Genomic DNA, 21,063 nt, shown 5'->3' on the forward strand with positions numbered 1-21,063 from the left:
AGCTCTTCAGTTAATTGAATACTGCCATATCCATTCCTAAAACCCGAGTTTGATCTAAGGATGTTTGAAGCTGTCACAATGAGATGAGGTCACATGGTCCTTTTGATTGAGGTGATATATTAAAATCTGCAGTTTTCCGGTCACAATTATTGTAGCATACATCATGCAGGGAGCTGATAAAAAAACAAATAAACTGGTCACTGAGCTATGCAGTGAACATGAAGAAAGTAAATATGAAAACATTCTCTCATTTATCCTTAACTCTTTGGTCAGTTTGTTCAACTGTGTGTGCGTTTACACGAAAACATGATGTGACTCAGTCTGTTACAGTTGTGAATTATGCTCGTTCAGCTGGAGATAAATGCTTTTTCATAGCTTAGCCGGTTAGCTTCGCCGGAGCTCTGCCTGGACTACAGCTTTTACACTTCTGACTGAGTGAACGTTCCCAGTTCAACTTCTCATTGGCTCGATACAAGTAAATAACAGAAGAAAACTTCCTACAGTGGGAACATGAAGTTTTGTTGTGTAACATTTTAAATGGCTCAATTAACTTTACCGTGTGCGGGCACGAAAACAAACAACACTGTGTGTAGCTGTCACCCCACACCTTAGACAATGGGCTATATGTTACTGTAACACTGCACATGCCTTGTTGGGATGCCTGTCAAAACTGGTAGCAAGTGCATTCATTTAACTGATTTGGATCCATATAAACATTTTAATAATTCACCAGGTTAGGGGAACATTTAGGTCTCTGAGAATCCTCAGTCATTCATATCCAAGCAAAATTGATATTGTAACGGAAATATCTTTGACTGAATCAATATTAGTCTAATTGAATCAGGAATCAAATCGATTCAGGAAATCAGTGGCAATACCCAGCTCTTGTGTGCACTGAGAGGCTGCCAGCTGTGATTGTCAGTGTGAGGATATTTATGTTCTTTGTTTATATATATAAAGTCATATACTGACTGTACAGTAAGTTGATGGATTTGATAAATAATTGATTGTTTTGATTAAGGACCATCTAAGCTGACCAATAGTCATTCAGGTATCCACAATAAATAGATTTGATTTCTTTCACAATTTATATTCAGCTACCAGCAAATTGTGTGTGTGTGTGTGTGTGTGTGTGTGTGTGTGTGTGTGTGTGTGTGTGTGTGTGTGTGTGTGTGTGTGTGTATGTGTGTAATCACAAAATTGGGGTAGTAAAAAAGCTGGGTGTATTTTTTGTTTTTCTCCTGAGAGGCTGCAACGTCTCTCTACAACACTGATTGTCCGAGGATTTTCTTGACTGAGGGAGGGGGAATTAATTTGAAAACCTTATTTGGCCACATACCTTCAGGTAATGAATTTTACTCAAAATTCCAAAATGAATCTCAGCAGTGCCGAGCCTGTGTGTTTATGTGTATGTGTCATGATTATAGGGGGCTGTTTGCTTCATCTATTCCAGCTGCTCGTTGAATTCATTCATCAAGGATAACAGCTCAGGTCCTACAGGAATCAAATCTCGGCTTTAAAAGACAATTCTTTGTTTGTTTTTCATTGGATTTTTATAACCCTGATTATTGTGCTTCCTATAGTTGACTCTGAATTAGACTCCTTTTGAATTAATCATTAACAATACTCTATATATGGTGCTCCACTGCAAATACCGGTAGCCCACACTTATTTGTGCTGCTGTTGTTCTCTTGCTCTACCACATCCCTCCCTTCATTAGCTGCAACTATCCCTTTCTGACCATCTCTTGCTGCTTTAGCTGCCACAGCAGCTCTGGTTGAAGCCTGGAAATATTCAAAACAAATTAATTGGATAGCTACTGGTTGGGCTGTTCAGCTTTCCCGTGTGTGTTTTCATAAGTTTGAAAGCATTCTGTTTTCTTGACTAATACCTCTGGTCCAAAGCCCTTTTAAAACTTGGAATAATATTTTTTAATACTGAAGGAGCAAACATTCATGATCAAAGAACACACTGGATGTGTCATGTGTATGTTTTGACTGTGGGAAGTCTTGGGTTCGCTTATGGCTGCTTTGTGTGATCAAACTGGGTATCATCTTTCACACATGACCCAAGAAGAATAGACAAAGAAAAGACCTTTTGATGTTATATTGGCATCATACCAGTAACATCACATGAACTTGCAATTTTTGGTTAAAGGTTAAATCTGAAAATGAAACCAACGTGAAAAAAAATGAATGGTTTTTTAAAATCATTATAGCTGCATGTCAAGACACTGCTGTTTTCTGTCACACACAAATCACCAATAATTAATAATGAAAAGGAATTTAACATTGGTGTAAACCTACAGTATAAAGTCTGTTAGAGAGACAGAGCTTTGTCAACAGCAATGCAGTAGAGACGTCACCTGTGTCAACACAACAACACAACACACGTGTGCTGCTGTGTCAGTCACCACATTCACATGATGCAGGCAGTGAGTTTGTGATGTTCAATAAATAACATTAATGTTATTGACTTGCATGAGCAGTTAATATTCACTCACTCACTAAGCAAGCTGTCTTCTTTGAGGTGGAATACAACAGCAGTCCTTCCTCCTCCATGTCATGGTTTGTTCAGAGTGTGCTGATAGGAGGGTCTGCTCACACCGTCTGTTGACAGTGTGTTTCATTATGTTGTGTTTTAAATGCCCTTGAATATTTTACTGACCTTATCCATAACATATGTAGATTACAGTTTACTGCACATCAATTTCTCCTCCACATACTGGAAGGATAATCATTCCATCTGCAGTTATTAAATCTGCACATCATCACTTACTAAATTGCATAATGACTCTGAAAACCATGACCAGTGGCTGCTGTCGACGCCACTCGAGGATACAAATCAGACAAGACACCATTTAGAGACCATGCAAATTTTTCGACAGTGAAGGATTTATGTAACACTTCTGGGGCCATTTTCACAAAACATCTAAAGGCTGTGTGTGGCTCCTTCCTGGCTGGTTTAGAAAAGAAAACAACAACAGCTAAATCAGTCCTATTTTTAACACTTCTGGGTTATTGGAGTCAGGGTAATTCATGAGGCAGAAATCTTCTGTTTGTCAGCTGAAGAAACATGTGCAACCATAAACACCCTCTCTATCCTCTCACATCACAAAGAACACGCCGTCTGAATGGCCGTCAGTGGACTGGCTTTGAGTTGTGAGCAGTTGTCGCTGTGTGACAGCCATCACTGTCACTGTCCAGGGTGAACTGGAGCCAGTCTGACTGAGGTCGCTGTCTGAGGCATCTCGCCCCGGCTGGGTGTCACTTGGTGGGGCACAGAAGCTGACCCAGCAGGCTGCGACGCCTGACATCCACTACATGATCAGGTCCTCAATAACACACAGGGAAAACACAGGATATGGACCATTTTCACTTTTAATGAGGTTTTTCTCTCCTGACATGAATCATGCTCCCAGACTCTAAAACGGGAATAATCCAGTGTGATTTACTTTAGTGGTGATTTTCTCAACGCAGAGCCCCCAGACTGTGGGCCAAGTGAAACAACATGCTATAAAACCTGTAATGTGGTTTTTATTCCTCAGTATATTTTAGTTGACATATCTTTGTGAAGTGCATTGATGAGGAAACTGTTTTGCAGATGTGTATGAGTTCATTCATGCTTACTCACTGTAATGAAAATTTCAATTGAAAACTTATTGTAACCTTTCTATAGTATGAATTAATGTGTGCCATAAGGGTAGAGCTGGTTCATGCATATCTCTTTTGCTTTAGTGGTTTAGAGACATTTTTGAATGAATTCACACACATGCCTGTATATCCAAATTCCACACTCTTTTTAAGGGTTTGCACACACACATTCTGACATTAGGTTTCATGATATCAAACACACATATCAGAGATCTTTGGGAAGATCTATTAGGGAGTTGATCCTGACACATTCATGGGTATGAGTGAATACATATGGTGCACTGATACAGCTCTTTGTCTGTCAGCGAGATAAATCTCCCTCATATTGAGATTTTCTTTTATTTATTTTTGTATCAGTGGTCGACAGCACTCTGTGGTGTATGTGTTTGGCATTTAGCGTCCAGCCTTTAAGGTCTACATATGTGGAACAATTGTTAATTTATACTGTACATAGATTAACATATGTATATATTATATATATCCTCTCTTTACTTTTTCTAGTGAGGCTAGTGGAGAATGAAAAACAGCAGGGCTGGGAAATAGAGACGTGATACTCTTTATGCAAATCAAATACCAGCGTTGTCATTCATTTCCTTCAGAGCACCCTAAGGACAGACGAGGAGCTGAAAAGCACAGAGAAAGAAAGTAGCAAGGAGAAGTTGAAGCCAGGTCAACGTTGAGCAAATGTTTTTACAAAAACAAAGCAGGGTTTTGTGAAGGCCAATCACTGATCAGTATTCAGCCTGGCTGAGACGAGTGCAGCATAGGGTTACAGTTCTCACCAGCCTTGACCGACCTGTACCACAAGAACCTCGCACATTCAACAATATCAAGATGTTTCTCAACAGTAGTAACATAATAGCAATTTGATGATTTTCATTGAATTCCTTCATCACCGTGATACACACACAGTGCTTGAATCACATCTGACACCGTGGGTAACAAGAAAAACACAGTACTGAACACATGCACACTGCTGCTGGATGTTTGCTCTGGGGAGAGGCGCCTCAGGGCTTAACTGAAATATAGCAGAGAGGAAATGAAAAGAGTAAGTGACAACGTGTGTGAACTTTGCCAGTGTTAATGCAAATTAAAATGGGATTTGGAGAAAAACAGCAAAGACTTGAAACCCAAGCTAAGAGACCATTATTCACTTGTAGAACAACCACTCACAGAACAGAACTTAATATTTCATATTTATAACTATGACTGATCTCAAGGACGGACATTCAAAAAATCTCTCTCTACACATACGGTGCACTATCTCAGCTTTTTTGTACACTTTTACATTGATTCTCATTGCCACTTTGAGAGTCAAGTTCTGCAATTGATCTTCCTCTGCATTTTCTGTGTCCATCTGTAGCCTCAGGGCTGACTTATCTGAAGATGCTCAGAAAGAATCACTGATTTCATCTCAACAGGTCAAATGTAGTTAGTTTAGCAAATTACAGCACCACTGGAATTCAGGCTTACTTTGATGAGCAATAAAAGTCTGTGATAGTCAATCAGCTCTGTGTTTCTGCAGATGACACAGTGAGAGACATTGATGGTGTCTGATCTAAGTTGGGATGTGACTGAATTCTCCTGCTACGTCTGATCCAAATTTGAAGGTGCACTAATAGAGTTAATTATAAAAAGGCTCTACAACTAAATCCACCTGGAAACTCCACAAAAACTATTTGCAATGTGAGAGACAACCATTTATATATGCAAAGACAAGAATAATTAGTTCTTATTTGTGTTGGATTTGCCTTGTCTTTTTAAAGTCAAACCATTATCTCTTTGCACTTTATTCTTTGCATGAAGCAAATCCTGCTCTTCCTTTCCAATAAATGCAAGAAAAAGACATTGACATCATTCTAACCACGCTTCTTTTCTGTTTACAGAGCAACAATCCAATCACCACGGCTCCACCTTGCCTCCTGTGCCCCCGCCTCACCGCCAGCAGCCCTCGATAACGGCTCTGAACCAATCTCTTGGCTCGACGCACCACGCTGGCCAGTCCCTGAATTCAACGCGGCAGCTAACCCCTCCTACTGGAAGCCCGGCCCCTGTGGCCGGCCAGTCACCAGCCGAGCTGCAGACCACACCCCCCGAGAGCGTCCCGCTGCAAGACAGCTGGGTGCTGGGTAGCAATGTGCCTCTGGAAACAAGGTATGTTGACTTTAACTAGCTGTGTATCTGCCTATGCCATTTGGCACCGGGCACTACTGTACTTGGCACTAAAGGGTCAAAATAGTGACTTATTGTGGTAATTGATTTCTGCAACACAAGTGTTCTCAAGCAGCATGCTTCTTCTCCATCCTGATTCACTCACCATGCTAGAGTATCAAGACAGAAATGATGTTAATATTATGTCAAATCACAAACAAATCAATGTGACACATTATATTTCGAAACGCGCCATGCCCGCCAAACTGAAACTGAAAGTTCTGAGCTCTAAAGCTCTGAAGTTTTCAAATTAGAAGCCATCGTGACGTCTTCTAAAATTTACAGACCAGTTTCCCCTCTCTCACCAGACCCAAAAGGGATACAGTTAATTCATATTTATTTATACATCCCTAATGTTTTGTGAGTGAGTGAGTGAGCGCTGCAAACTAGAATCTGAATGATAGATATCACGGTTTTACTGCCATATTACACACTTCAAATGTTTCATATCATTAAATTAATTTTATTATTCTACAAAGATAATCCAAGTAAATATAAAATGCAGTTTTGTTGAATCATGAACTACCGTAACTGTGTTAAACCAACATTTTTGGAAAGCTGAGTTTAATTTCACAGACCTCTCCACCCAGACCTGATCACTGCCAAACCTGTTGAACCAAGAGCTCAATAAAACCTGTCTGACAAAGTGAAGTAGGCTAAAAGATCTCAAAAGGCAACAGATGCAATTGTATATTTACTTGGGTTATCTTTGTCTAATATTAAAGGTGCCATATGTAAGAATGTGGCCAAAAACGGTTACTGCAGTCAAATTCAAAACACAGCGATCTCGTTTTTTCTCCCACCCGTAGCGGCAGCATGCCAACACGTAAATTCAAAACATAAACATGATTTGCAGTCTGCAAAAAAAGATTTTTAATGCGAATACTCTGGCTGTACTATTGTTGTTGGTGAGTTCATCATGTTATATGAACATCATTCCTGAGTCTCTGTGACGTATTAGGAGGATTTTACGGCCAGTTGCTTTAGATTTCTTACATATTGTACCTTTAAAATGGTTTTGATGATCTGAAAAATTTTAGTCTGACAAATATGCAAAAAAGTAAGAATTCAGGAAGAGGGGCAAATATTTTTTCACAGCACTGTTTATTGAAAACAAGACTATAAGCATTTTTGAAAAATTGCTTAATCTGCTCCCAAACATGGGACCATGTTTCTTTAATCTGTCTGCAGCAAATCACAAAAAATAATCTGCAGTTCAGACAAAAGAGTTACAACTGACCTTTACAGATTTCTCTGAACGTGATGCTTGTGTCTGACTGTGAATCCAAATATACACTAAACCAGCATCTTCATGGAAGACTTTCACTTTCCTAGAAGTTGGGAGTTGTAATCCCACTTGTCCTCTCAAAGCACCCTAGAAAACACACAGAGGTCAGTGTCTCTTTCTCTCCAACTGTGACATGGGTTTTATTGTATAATTTGAACCCTGAATCCCCATTCACTTGGTGATTTGTAGCCCTTTTCTTTGTCGAGCCCCACACACTGTTCTCTGATATTCACTCTGATAGCCTGATATTTAGTGATAATCTGTTCTCTCCAGCAGAGTGTAACATCATGCTGGCGACTGTATAAAGGCCCATTGTCCTTCTGCTGCCCACACACACACACACACACAATTTATGGGTGCAACTTTAGCCTTGACCCTCTGTACATCACACTCCCTCTTTCACTCCCTCCTCACTCACTTTCCTGCTCTCATTAATGTCTCTCATCCAGAGAAAAGGAGCGTGACACAGAGTGATGCACACTACATGTCTGTCTTTGTAACCGTGTGAGTTTGTGTGTGTCCTGTGTGTGTACTTTGTTCTTAAATCCCAGCAGGGATTTTAATTGAGGTCTGCATGGGTAAGTGCTGCTTTTTGAGTTTTTTTTTTTGAGGGCTTTGGTTTTGTTTTAAGGTTCAGGTTAGGGTATGTAATGAAGGTACTGTAGCTTCTCAAGAACAGCTCATCAAAAAAACAGAAGTTGTTTGAGTGAAAAACAGAGATTTCTTCATTTATCAGTAGGACATAGTGTGGTGCCTTTTTATTGGCCATTTAGAATGTGCTGGTTGGTTGGAGACATTTCTGCGTATAGTGTGTTTGCTCACGTTTACACTCTTTAATTAGACATATATGTTAATTTTACAGTAAGTTGAATATAAGTCTCTAACTGTGAGGACCGGACCAGAAATGTGGAACTGGATTAGATGGAGGTAGATTAGGTAACTCGGTTGGTAACTTTTTTTTTACATCATAAATAAAATTAGACTTTGTTTGGGACATTCACAGAAGAAAATATCCAGGCATTAACAACACAGTATGAGGGTAAAGACCGCTGCTCATCTATCTGTTATTACAGTAGGTGTCAGTGGGTCAAAGTGTGAAAAAAAAAAAAATCTCTGATCTCACAGCACTCCTGATACACAGACATGGAGGTGTCCAAAATAATTTGATTTGGTTTGGGCATAAAAACAAGTAGGTCAGAGTTCGGTAGAGATGGCAATTTGTTTGGTTTAAGTTGAGAAAACATGGAGGCTCTGGGTAAAATACCTATTTTGTGAAGGTTAGGGGACCTTCGTTGTCATAGTAACAATACATTAGTTTTAGTGCCCATCATGCTGGTTAAAAAGAAAGCTGCTCTACATAAGCTGTCAGCAGGAAACAAACAGCAGCCCTCATGTTGATACCCAACATTTTATCAACTCATTGATCTCCCTCTGTGTCAATGTTATGGTAATTACAAAGAATTTCCTTTGTAGCTACTGTCAGCATAAAAAAGTCAGCTGATGTTGTTACTCCTCATAGACGATTCTTTCTTAGGCATTTGCTGAAACTACGAATATAGTCCCAGTCAGACCCTGTTCAGACCCGCATGGCCACATTCTTTTATCATAACAGTGTGAACACAAAATGTGTCCTAGGCCACAGCGAAGGACGTCCTCTGCCAACAACTCAACCACAGCTTCACACTGATCTGACAATATTTTACTCTTTCAAATGGATAAAACCTGATTCCACTGTAGAGCTGTGAGCAGCACATTGATTCGTTCAGGCCTTCCCTCTCTCTCTCTCTCTCTCTCTCTCTCTCTCTCTCTCTCTCTCTCTCTCTCTCTCTCTCTATCCCTCCAATAAACACACAGACTAGCTAAAAACACACATATTTATTTGCATTTACAGCAGGGAGACATGATCAGATCACAAGTGGTCACTAGAGACACATGTGGAGACCCAGGCTTGTCCAATTAAAGTTAACACCAGGTCTGAACAGATGATTAGCATCATGTAATTATCATGGTGAATAATTTAGTATATTTACACATGAATTTAGAAAGGAGGAAAGGAGGAAAGGAAGGTGTGAAGGACAGACCAACCAAACACAGTAGTGCTTGAGCCCTATAGATGTGGGATTTCTCTGTCTGCAGGACAGAGAAGGAGTGCTGACCGCAGCGTCCAGCAGAGGATGTATGTGTTTGATTTGCCATGCAGGGAGAGCCTCCAGGTCACACAGCATTTATTTTTCAGCTCCACCCCGAGAGCTGATAGTTTTTTTCTCACCCCGTCTCCTGAAGGCCTCGCAACATGTTTTATCTGCAAGTCTGTTTCAGTGTGTGTGCGAGAGAGAGAGGGCAAAGGGAGAGATTTACTATTTCTTTCACATACCGTCATACATGCCACACTCAGTGGGGGTGGGCTGAATTTTGAAAGATGATGCTTTGAGGGCTCTCTTTCTGTGTGTGTGCGCGTGCGTGTGTGTGTGTGTGTGTGTGTGTGTGTGTGTGTCAAACAGCCATGGTATCATATAGACTCTATAGTCAATCTTTGCAGTCAAAACATTAACCAACTGGCACATACCTTTACCCTACATACTATTTCCACTCTGTTCTCTGCCTCTCTCCTCTGTTATCTCCCCTGTCTGTTTATGTCCGTTGGCTGCTCTTCTGTTGAGTGCTTGTGCATTTAATGTTTAATGCCTGGGGTGAAGGTGTTCTCCAGATCAGCTCCTTAGCATATGTGATGTTGAGTGATAAATTGCTCCATGCTATAATTTAATCTGACACTCCCCCGGTGATAGAAGGCAATTGTTTTTCCTTTGTGCTTTATTGATAGAGGAGCGTGTATCTGTGAGCTCACAGGGAGCGCTGCTCTATACGTACGTATGTGCTTCAGATTAAACAAATCACATCAGAGTGACAGTCTCGTTGCAAGCAGGGCTGATTAATGCTGAGATTAATGAGTTAATGACCTGCAGATGGGGTCTAAACCTGGCTTTTCGGCCTCACAATGGAGGCTCACACTAAACCAGATCACTATGGTAACTAACGGCAGCTCTGTGTGGCTGTTTCATGCCGCGAGTAGAGCGGGTGCTGCAGGCACATTGTCAACAGCATTTTAATGCAGCAGGAATGTTTTATGATTTTCTTGACTCCCACCCATCAACATCACCCCAGCCCAGGTATATTTTCAACAGACACCTCACTAGTATTTTAAATGTTTCACATTATCTCCATAATGGCAGAGCAGATAAAAAATTACAGGTCTATACGTACATGCATTGCACACCGTCTCTGGCCATTTTTACTTCTCTCTTTTGTAAAATATATACAGTATCCTAGGACATATCATGTCTAATATGTAGTGACGAATGGACAGTTCATTTCAAGCTTCCATGTTTTTGCCAAAACACAGATACATTATTCTCCACTGTGCTCCACATCCTACAAACCCATTGAACATCATCTATTGAAATGCTCTCAGATGAAGCTTTCCAGTGAGAGGGGAGAAAAATACAGATAGTTTGAAAGTAAAATGTATTCAGAATGAGACAATGAAAAGGAATATGTGTTTGACACATTTTCTCTGTGTTTGTGACATTTTTCTGGAGAAATTGAGGGATCGAGTGCTTTGCACAGCCTCGACTTTTCTTATGGCAATTACATTTTTTCAAAACTGATAGAACACACTGCTTCAGAAGACAAATGAAATAGATGTCTTTTTTTGTATAATTTTGTACACCGACACAGATTTTTTATTCAATTTCAGTTCCACTTTGTGCTGTTTTGTACCTACAACTGATTTTGACAGAGACAGAACTTCAAACTTCAAAGAAGAGACCAGGAAACAGCTTGTATTGGCACTTATTATGCTTAGTTAGGTAGGGATGGGGTGAAATGTGACAGGAGAGTGTGAATGTCCTCATTTAGAGGCGGTAATCTCTACAAACACTCTTTAAAAGCCAAATGTTGCATACTCAGACACACACACACACACTCTCACAGATTTATGTGCACCCACCTGTTACATTACAGGACACCCAACACCACTGGTCACTGGATTGAGCAAGTGTTGATGTCAATCACACACACACGCACGCGCATGGACTGCTGTCTCTCAGAGAGTACTATATTAGATTATATTTCTATACAACAAAATTTCAGGTGAAAATATGTCTTATAGGAAATATCATTATGCAAGGAATAGTTTTTTTTCTTATAACAATGACTTGATTCATGTATTTTGCCAGTTGCGAGAACATGCTAAACACATCATTAAATTATTCACAGACGATATAGTATTTGTTTTCCACCAAAACAAATTAATGTGGAGAGAAAATCATCATTATATTTGATTGGTTACATTCATATAATCGCAGCTCTTGGGGAAACATCATGGTTTGTTTAATACAGAAAAAATTCTGTGACTTCAGTTAAAGTTGAATGTTTTGTACCTCTGACATCCACCCCATCTGTTCCCCAGTGACTCTGCTGCTGTCAATAAATGTAGCATTTTATTCATAAAAAATAAGTACGTGTCACATTTTTGGTAAGGTTTTATTGAATATTGGAGAGTAGCTGGAGATACTATTTGCATGTGGTTTTTTTTTTTTTTTTTGCTTTGCGGCCATCCGTGGGTTTTGGGGTGGGGGGGCAGAGCGATCCTGCGTATAGGAGCTGTCCATGGTTACTTAACCAAAATTCTCTTGACATATCAAACAAAGAGAACTATGGGCTATGGAAGTCTGAATAGTCAAAATACAGAAGTTATCATGACATGAACTATGTTGCGGTAAAAAAAAGAAAGAAAAAAAGATAGTTTATTCTGTGGAAACCCGGCTTTACGGGTATACTTTACGGCCCAGCGCTATGTCCAAACAGTTCTTTTTAATTGTCTGTGTGGGTGTCGGTGTGGTTTTAGACATAGAGAGAAAAGCTATTCAAAGGTGATATGTAAATTAAAATGAAGCTTTTATACTGTAGTTGGCAGTGGCTGTATGTGGGTTTGTATGGATAAGGCTGCTGTTCACTGGCCATTGTCACAGTGTTGGACATGCCAGCACAGTATATCCAACAGCTACTATCCACACATTAGTCACAGTAATTGTCTTCCCGAGGATTCCCAACATGTCTATGACTTTCCTATTGTTATTTTATGTCACACTTCAACACACACACATTCAAACAGGAACCATAGCCCCCTCCTGTCACTCCTATTGTCTGAGACACTTAAAAGGCCCAGTGTAAGTAGTGTTAATGTAATGTAAATGCAGGTTGTAGAATAGTGCATTTGAAGGGCTGTTATTATTAGCGGGCTACCAGATTAGTTATGGTTGACAACATGCTACTCTCAGCTAAGCAGGCTGTGGTTGCAGTCATTTTACACTTGATTATCCTCACTCTGTGTATCTGCTGTAATTGACTTGCACTTAAATGCTCATGAAACACATATAGAGTTGCTAGTGTGTTATCTACCACCCCAGTGTGTGTTTGCCTTTGGAGAGGCCCAGTCTTGATATGTTGCAGTGCAGCGGCTTAAAAAAACTGGACGTCTCCAGCTCATATTAAATGGCCAACTACGGATGGATTGATATGAATATGGTGTGTATGGGTGTGTGTGTGTGTGTGTGTGTGTGTGTGTGTGTGTGTGTGTGTGTGTGTGTGTGTGTGTGTGTGTGTGTGTGTGCATGCACATGTGTGGAAATACCATGACTATTATTCTTTGATTAAAGCCAAAAAAGTTGTTTTGTTTTATGCAAAATAAATAGACAGACTTTATTTTCAAAATGCCACTGTAACCATTTAAAGCTACATTTTGAGGGAACACATGTTTCATTTTTGTTTTTGATGTGTTCAGGATGACACTACTAATTACTAGCAGAGCTCATATGACTCATCATCATAGGAGAGTTCTGGTAAACTTAAAGTTTTTGGTGACAGATTTTGGTAAAACAAAACAATCGCCCTGTAATTTTAAGAAGTTGTTAGATGATGTTGGTCTACTGCACTGTAAAATCTGATGCATTAATTTAACTCAAAAGCAAATGATATTGGATTGATCATTTTTAAGAACTTTGGACGTCATTACCTTGATTTTACTACACATTTTTATTTTTGCCAAACAAACATCCATTATGAAAACAAATAGAAATACAATCTATAAATCATCGCAATGGCCTCAGCAAATTGCCAGAATTTGAAATTTGGTTACCTAAACTAGCTTATATATGTATGTAGTTATAGTTGCATTAACACAACCCATGTAATTTAACAAACCTTCAATGTTTATATGTAGATAAAATAAAGTAAATATGTAAAGTGTAAAATGTGGTAAATAACAAGAAAAAAAGCTGAATATGTCTATCAATACAGAATTCATTTTGCTTTGCTCAGCTTTCCAAACATAACAGATCAGAACGACGTCAACACATCATGTCCGGCTAATCCTTTTATATGTAATAATATCATGTTTTGTTTCAGTTCACAACTTCATAATTAATTGATTTAAAAAGTGATGATTGTGGTAAAAATAGAAAAAAGAAAAATGAAAGTAAGATCTTCTCAAGGGAAAGCACTGTCGTGGTCAGATTCTATTAATATTCCTCTTGGTTTCAATTATGTGTAAATCAATGACAGCTTTTCTCTTTTGTACTGTAACATGAAGTTTTCTCAGTTTTTACAATATAAAACACACAGCTGAGATTACTGTGTGTGTGCGTCTTACTCTCTGACTCAAAATGAAAACACAATAAAATGTCACTACTTTACACTCAGACTCCACAGAGACGTGAGGCAATCGAATATCGTGGTAAATAATGAAGTGGCAAATTTACCCTTCCATGCACAAGCACAAAAGACGGCACACCTCCTCCGATCACAAACAAACATACCACCACTTCAGTTCAACAAATGTTTGCAGCTTTTTATTAGAACAAACCTTCAATTTGTGTGTCAGGCACAGAGGCAGGCTTTTAACAGATATTGTAGGTCCTCAAATATGGTGCACTTACAAGTTGAACATACACATAAATAAGAGACACATATGATGAATGGTAACTGTGTCTGCAACTGTAAATTATTAATTATGACAGGAGCAAAGGGGAAAATGTGATGACGTAGTGTAAAGACATGAAGTAACACATGAGGAGGAGGTTGTGGTGGATGGATGGGTCATCACAGGAAAACGACACAATAGACCAGTGTTCAATTCCCATAGGAAAATAGCAGTCTGTGTGGTTTATACTCATCACGGTTTGCCAGAGTCAACAGCATGGTTATTTTTGTAACCATGACAACAAAGTAATGTTGAGGAAATACCGATTGTAACGCAAATCACATTTTTTTCCCCCAGTCCTAACCAAGCCATGACTGTTATAATAGTAAGCATGGTGACGAAGGTACTGGAGGGACGCTACTCTTGCTAAAGGCCACCTGTTAATTATTGTAACCATGGCAACCGGTGTCCGTTGCACCTGCTGTACGGGGCTTATTTCAGGAGACACGGTTATGTGTGGGATCAAAAGATTGGGAAAAAAATGTATGTATGTATTGATGATGAATGGAAACAACTGTGAAGGAAAGACATGGTATAAATTACTGGAGATGAAGGTTTGTGTGTGGGAGTTAGACTGAAACAACTCAGGACGGCTCTGTTCACTCAGACCACTACACCACTAATTCTGTAGGCTAATCCTATTTGTTGAAGTAATGGGTACCATAGTAGAGTACTAATAGATAACATGGGTGTTTTCCCTCCATGCTATCAATTTTGCTCCTGGACAGGTAACCTAATGTGATATATTTGATTTCAGTAACTCCGTTGCTTTCAGCTTTCCTAACCAACTGGAAACAGAAACTGCAGACAACTAGAAAGTGTCAGAAATGGTTATCCAGAGGTAAATAAAATAATTAGAAATCTATTCACAATATATTACTGTACAAAGAGGTGATTGATTCCTCAATACTCGAGAATCCCTCAGGAATTACTTTATTTATATAAAAGTAAAGGAAAGAAGAAAGAGAGATAAAAGGCAAAAAATAAAAATGTCAAAAAATAACAACCTATGTGAAACATTTCTGAATGCCTTCATAAAAAGAATAGGACTGCGTTCTACATGCACAGGCTCAGTCGAGTGGGGGCTCAAATCGCAAAAGCCCTGTCAACCTTTGCCACAAGCTGTGACCTTGGACTAACCCAGCGCGCCCCGTCAGCAGACCCCAGTGGTCGGTGGTCCACAGGGCACATACCAGGCCAATGAGTCATAGAGGTATTTAGGGGCAGAATACTTTTAATGTGTTAAAGGTGAGCAGTGAAAATTTGAAATCAATTTATAAAACACTCATCATCAATAAATCTAACAGGGAGCTAATGTAAAGAAGCAAGGAGTGATGTGATCATGCACCCATCATCTCAGTAAAAAGCTGAGCAGCTGGAGACAGTGGAGTGAGCCGTGGCTGATACCTGAGTGAAGTGCATTTCATTACATGGAAGAAATCATGTTCTCTACGTTGTTTTTGCTCCCTTATTACATCATCACTTTGCACCACCTCCTGTTTATTCATCTAACAATCACCCACAAATGCACCCATCCATTTGCCCTTTCTTCTGCTCTTTGTCTGAAAATAAGATTTTTATCACATTTTAGATGGTAGGCTACCCTCTGTTTGTTACAAAGTTTGTAAACTGTGTTTTTCAATATAGCTGTGAAGCTAATGAATGGGACCAAGGAGCTTTGAAAAAAATGAAGTGCATGTGAAACACATGTCATTACTTTAAATTAATGTGATCCAGTACACCAGCTGTAATACTGTTACAAGGCTTAAGCCTACATATTTCAGTTTAGTTGGCCCTGTCAGAGTTTATTGCTGAGATTGTAGCGGGTGGTGGTGTTGTACTAGGGTGCAGTATATTGAAATTTGGCCCCTAATGTATGGAAATGTGGTGGATAAAATAGTAGAAACACATTTGAGTATTATCCAAATACATTTGCCTAATAAAGTACAGTGCCAGTGTGGCCACAGTGGAGTTAGCACTACCTCCCACAATCACATGCCTCCACCCGGGCAAAAAGCCTAAGACAAAAAACAAAATAAAACAGCAGCCGACAATGGCACCACATGTAGAGAGAGGAAACAAATTTCTCCAATAAAGTAACTAAAGCCAAATAAGGTATGAACCGCAACAACGACGCGTCCAGTTGAGAGGAGAAATATGCTGCTTTTCTGATTATATAAACATGTTGCACCCTCTCCCCAATATTTGCGTCTCCACGAGTGGTAATGAATAGAAAAACACTCTCCCCGACTGTCACAGACGGCCGGCGGCCGGGACGGTGTGTTCCAGCCTTAAGAGCTACAGCATTTATACTCTTTAACTGTGTGTTCACTGTGCATCCCTGTAGTGCTGTGGCTTTAAAGGAAATCCACCAATAGGATCGCTTGTCTGCAGTTGCAGTGGATTTCTGCAGTTATGAGTTCAATGTTGTATGGCTGTTCTCTAATAAATGTTTAGTCCATCTGGACTTGTGGACAAGACATTAGATCGACCAACAGATTTAACCAACAGATAGGAAAAAGCTGTGCTGGGGGGCTCCGAGGAGCATTGAAGTGAAAGTGAAAGCTGCTTTGAGGAGTTTTCTCTGACCTTTATCTGCTGATCATCACATTAAGTAGTAGTATTGTAATCATCTCCCAAAGGCTCAAGTCAGACTGATAAATTGGTAGGTAAAAGGCAAAAATCATTCACAGTAGTCAAGGAAATACAATCATGAACATTGCACTTTTTTATTTTTATCATAATTTATGCAGATATTGAATATGTTTGTGTGAGTCTTAACTGATGATTGAATGTTGCCGTACTGTAATACATTTCTCACATGAAATTGCAACCCATGAACAGAATGTAATATGCTCAAACACGCTCAAATTGAATGCCAAATCAGATCTGATGGGTACATCTCTTAAAATGAGTCTGTTTTTGAACAGGTTAAACACAAAGCAAAAATACAGTGAAACTGCATCGTTACATCTCCTCTTTCTCTCTTGATTCAGTCTCTTCCCCTTTCACTCCTGCTCTCCTCCCTCTGTCTTCTTGCCTTGCTCTTTTCACATTTAGCCTGGAGGCAGGTATTAATTGAAGATCCCTTGTTATAATCGTTTCTAATTGTTAATCACACAGCCTTGTTAGAGAGCAGTCTAATTGTAATTACAGAGGCTTGTTAGCTGGGGTTCTGTCTTTAATTACACACTGTGACCTTGGTAATTACTACAGGCACATGTAGAAGTGCCAGTTATTTTTCCCCACTTTGGAAATGTTCAAAGCCAGCCTCTCGGGAATAAAACTCGTCCAACTTAACTAAGAACATATATAAACGTAGATTCTATAAGCACTTTGTTCCTTGGTTGGTTTGTTCCAATGGGATAACACTTTAAGCACTTGGAAAGATGAGGCCTCTTATTATGAACTTTTTCCAGTTCCACCAAATTACTTCACCAATTTTTCTGAGCGATAGTTAATGCTTGTCTAAAATCTCTAATCTACCATCCAATTTTACTAAAAATCATTCTCTCTTAGACTTAATGGAATCCAATTTAATTTGCTCAAGGCATGAGGTATAATAACCAAGACACTGCAGACATCCAGCACCTTCAAATCAGCAGTACAGGGTATAAAGGTGTGGACTGAGGTTCAAAAATCATGGTGTTAGTGAATCTGTGAATTCGGAGTAGTGATAGAATAGTAATTGAAATATACAGTTACCTGATGTTGCCACAGGGGGGCAACAGTATGTGATAGTTATGCCCTGTAGTTCATGTCCCATACTAATGAACCCTAACTTATTTCCGTCTTTCGCTTCTCTCCCCTACCAGGCACTTCCTCTTCAAGACAGGTACAGGCACCACCCCCCTCTTTTCCACGGCAACTCCTGGCTACACGATGGCAACGGGCTCAGTGTACTCCCCACCTACCAGGCCATTGCCGAGGAATACGCTGTCCCGCTCCGCCTTCAAGTTCAAGAAGACCTCAAAGTACTGCTCGTGGAGGTAAGACAGAATAAGCAGCGAGGAACTGGATGTCAAAAATAAATCACTTTGGTCCCTCCCAGTACCAGTGAAATTCCCAGATCAACGAAATACTGATATAGCAAAAACAGAAACTTCTACACACACTTTAACCTGAACAAGCGTTGTGTATGGAGTGGATGGAGTATTCACAGATATCAGACAGATATCAGCTCTCACATAAAATACTGGCAATAAGGTTAATTCAGGACATGAACATTTTCCCATGTACAGTAAGTAATAATCTGAAGTACACAACAGAAACCCACCTGACCTGAGCTCTGTCTACACATCTGGATGTTTGTCTTTAAGCTGCTCAGATAAGGTTGAGGTGTTTTCTCCTTCTATTTGAGATCCTCTGTGGCACCATTTCCATTCAAGGTTTTTCATTGCATATAGCTTTTCCCTGATGGTTTATGTCAAAGCTGGACTTGTTTGTCAGCTTTTTTTCTACAAGTCAGAGTGGACCTGTTGCTACACTGTTATTATGTTTAGTTGTTATTGATTTCCTTGCCTTCCTTCTTCTTCTCTTTGAATTTGATGTCAGACTAGAACACATGTTCTAGTGATATCAGAAGAATCATATCTCCTGCACCAGGACATCTGAAGTACTTTCAGTTTTGTATAAACACAAGAACTGTCACTTTTTCACAAGTTTGGCATCAACAGGGTTGGCAAAAAATATATTCTACAATACCAATCAATGCAAAATAATAATAATAATAATAATAATAAGGGATTAGATACTAATTTGCAATAGTATAGAGACCATCAGCTTTCTCCACACACAACTTGACACAGCCCTATCCCTCACTAGCAGATGCATTATGATACTAAAATTAGTCTGCTGTGACTGTATTTGAAGGAGCCTTCCAAGTAGGACGGCCTTAGCTACCCCGCTGCATCTTCAGATGCAGCCTCCAAGGGATAGGGCCCCTGAATTGGGAAGCTATTTTTTCTTCCTCCCATGTTATAGAAAATAGTATAAAATCTAGTATTTTTTTGGGTATTTGTATTGAGTTTGAAATTCCATTAACGTGCCAACCCTCCTCTGTGCAAAGTATTAATTCTTGTGAAGTCACAGTGTGACATAATATTTATTGAAGGCTTAAAATAACAAATCATTGTCTTTATTGTCATAAATCATTGTCAATCTTAGCTGCATCAACAACCATTTGTTTTTTTCTTTCTTGCAGGTGTACAGCCCTCAGTGCAGTGGGACTGTCTGTACTGCTATCTGTCCTCCTCTGTTACTGCATAGGTAAGACCACACAAACTTTTCTCTGTCTGCCTGTCACTCTCTCTCTCACACACACATTCCAAATCACTGCTGTTAATATATACAACCACAACAGTCTGAAGGGTTTGGCCTTGGCCCAGGATGACAAATGAGACTTTTATTTGTGTGTCTCCTGATTTGTCCATTGTTAATCCCTCATCATCTCTTCCAATCTTGTCCGGTTTCCTTCCCTCTCTGGCTTCTCTGTATCAGCCGCTCTGGTTCTCTTGTTTGCTGCATGTGTTGGTCGTAGCTCTGTGGCGTGAGCCCATCAGATAACCAGACTGCCAGGCTTTTCCTTTCTTTAGGCTTTCATCCTCCCACTGTCTTTCTCTCACTGGTGTTTTCCAGGAAGTGCTGCAGTTGAAGCACAGGGTAATGTGTCAGGCAGATTTTATGGTAAATTGTAGCTGCAATCCAAACTGGGACCAATGGTTTGAGTAATCGATGTTGAATTGTTGGAAAGCACTGAGGGCTATCGGGATTAAGAAAAAGGGTCACATTACCACTACAATGTTTTTTTAATGTAACAGTGGTAAAGATCTCAGTCATCCTGTTCATCGGAAAAAAAGACTGTAGTGATGAAAGTCAAATATGTAGTTCATTAAATGGAAGGAACGCTTTGTGCACGGCAGGAATCTTCTCAGAGTAACACCTCAAAGAGTTCATTGTAAAGTTTGTTTCGCTCAAGCCAAATCCAACAAAGCTAAAGAAAAAATGTCTTATTGAAAGATATACAATACAGATTCACTTTCTTTGTTTTTTCAGTCATTGGCCATATAATATGTACAAAAGGATCCCCTTAAAAAGTAGAATAGAAGAAGAAAGAACTTCTTGTCAAAAGAATATGCATTCATCACCTTAGTTACCTTTTCAGTGTTTAAAAGGTACATTTATAACACATACTTAATGTCAAACATTCCCTTTTAACCAACATTTTATGAATTAGATCACTGTGATTTTGATACGCCCGAGGCAGCAGAATGGAATATAATTATGTTGGGCCCAATATTGCGGGTTAATAGAAGTCTACATCATTTTACAATGCTAATATTTTGCATGTGTAATTACACATGTTGGCAGCTCTGAAAAAATGTGCCTTTAAGCGACTTAACAGTCTGAGTCTGGGTTATGTGACTACATAAAATGAGTAATATTTGACTCACATCAAGTTTAAAATTTCAATTAATCAATTATTGATTTGATTTTTGTGCACTCATCCGGAGTGTCATTTTTGTGCCGGTGAAGCCATAAACTTAAGAGTGAGCCCAAAATGTTATTTTTTATTATAAGCCTTCAAATTCTTCAACATTAAGTTGAACATAACTAAACACTCCAATAACACATTGGTTCCTGCTCTACATAAGCGTACATATGCCTGATACCACTTCTTTTTTTTCAATTTCTGTTCCTTCAATCTTCTCCTTGGCTATTTCTTGGCCTTCTTGCTGTCTTGCTGGTGCAAATATGTTGAGGAGTATACACTATGATTCCTCTCCTTTCTAGGGTGGCCCTAAGTGCTTAACACACTGCAGCTTAAAAAAACACATGCAAAAGCGGGGCTAAAAACAGCAACACAAGAGGAA

The 21,063-nt window shown here is 39.4% G+C and overlaps 1 protein-coding gene across 1 annotated transcript in view; it reads left to right on the plus strand.

The window, feature by feature from the left end:
* Positions 1-21,063, plus strand: part of tenm3 (teneurin transmembrane protein 3) — a 182,603-nt gene that overhangs the window by 50,333 nt on the left and 111,207 nt on the right. The window contains exons 3-5 of the mRNA XM_083978996.1: positions 5,540-5,807; positions 18,007-18,180; positions 19,395-19,459. Coding sequence (XP_083835122.1) covers positions 5,540-5,807; positions 18,007-18,180; positions 19,395-19,459 — 507 coding nt within the window. The remainder of the gene's footprint in view (positions 1-5,539; positions 5,808-18,006; positions 18,181-19,394; positions 19,460-21,063) is intronic.

The sequence above is a fragment of the Trachurus trachurus genome (assembly GCF_905171665.1).
Source record: "Trachurus trachurus genome assembly, chromosome: 1".
Classification (NCBI taxonomy): domain Eukaryota; kingdom Metazoa; phylum Chordata; class Actinopteri; order Carangiformes; family Carangidae; genus Trachurus; species Trachurus trachurus.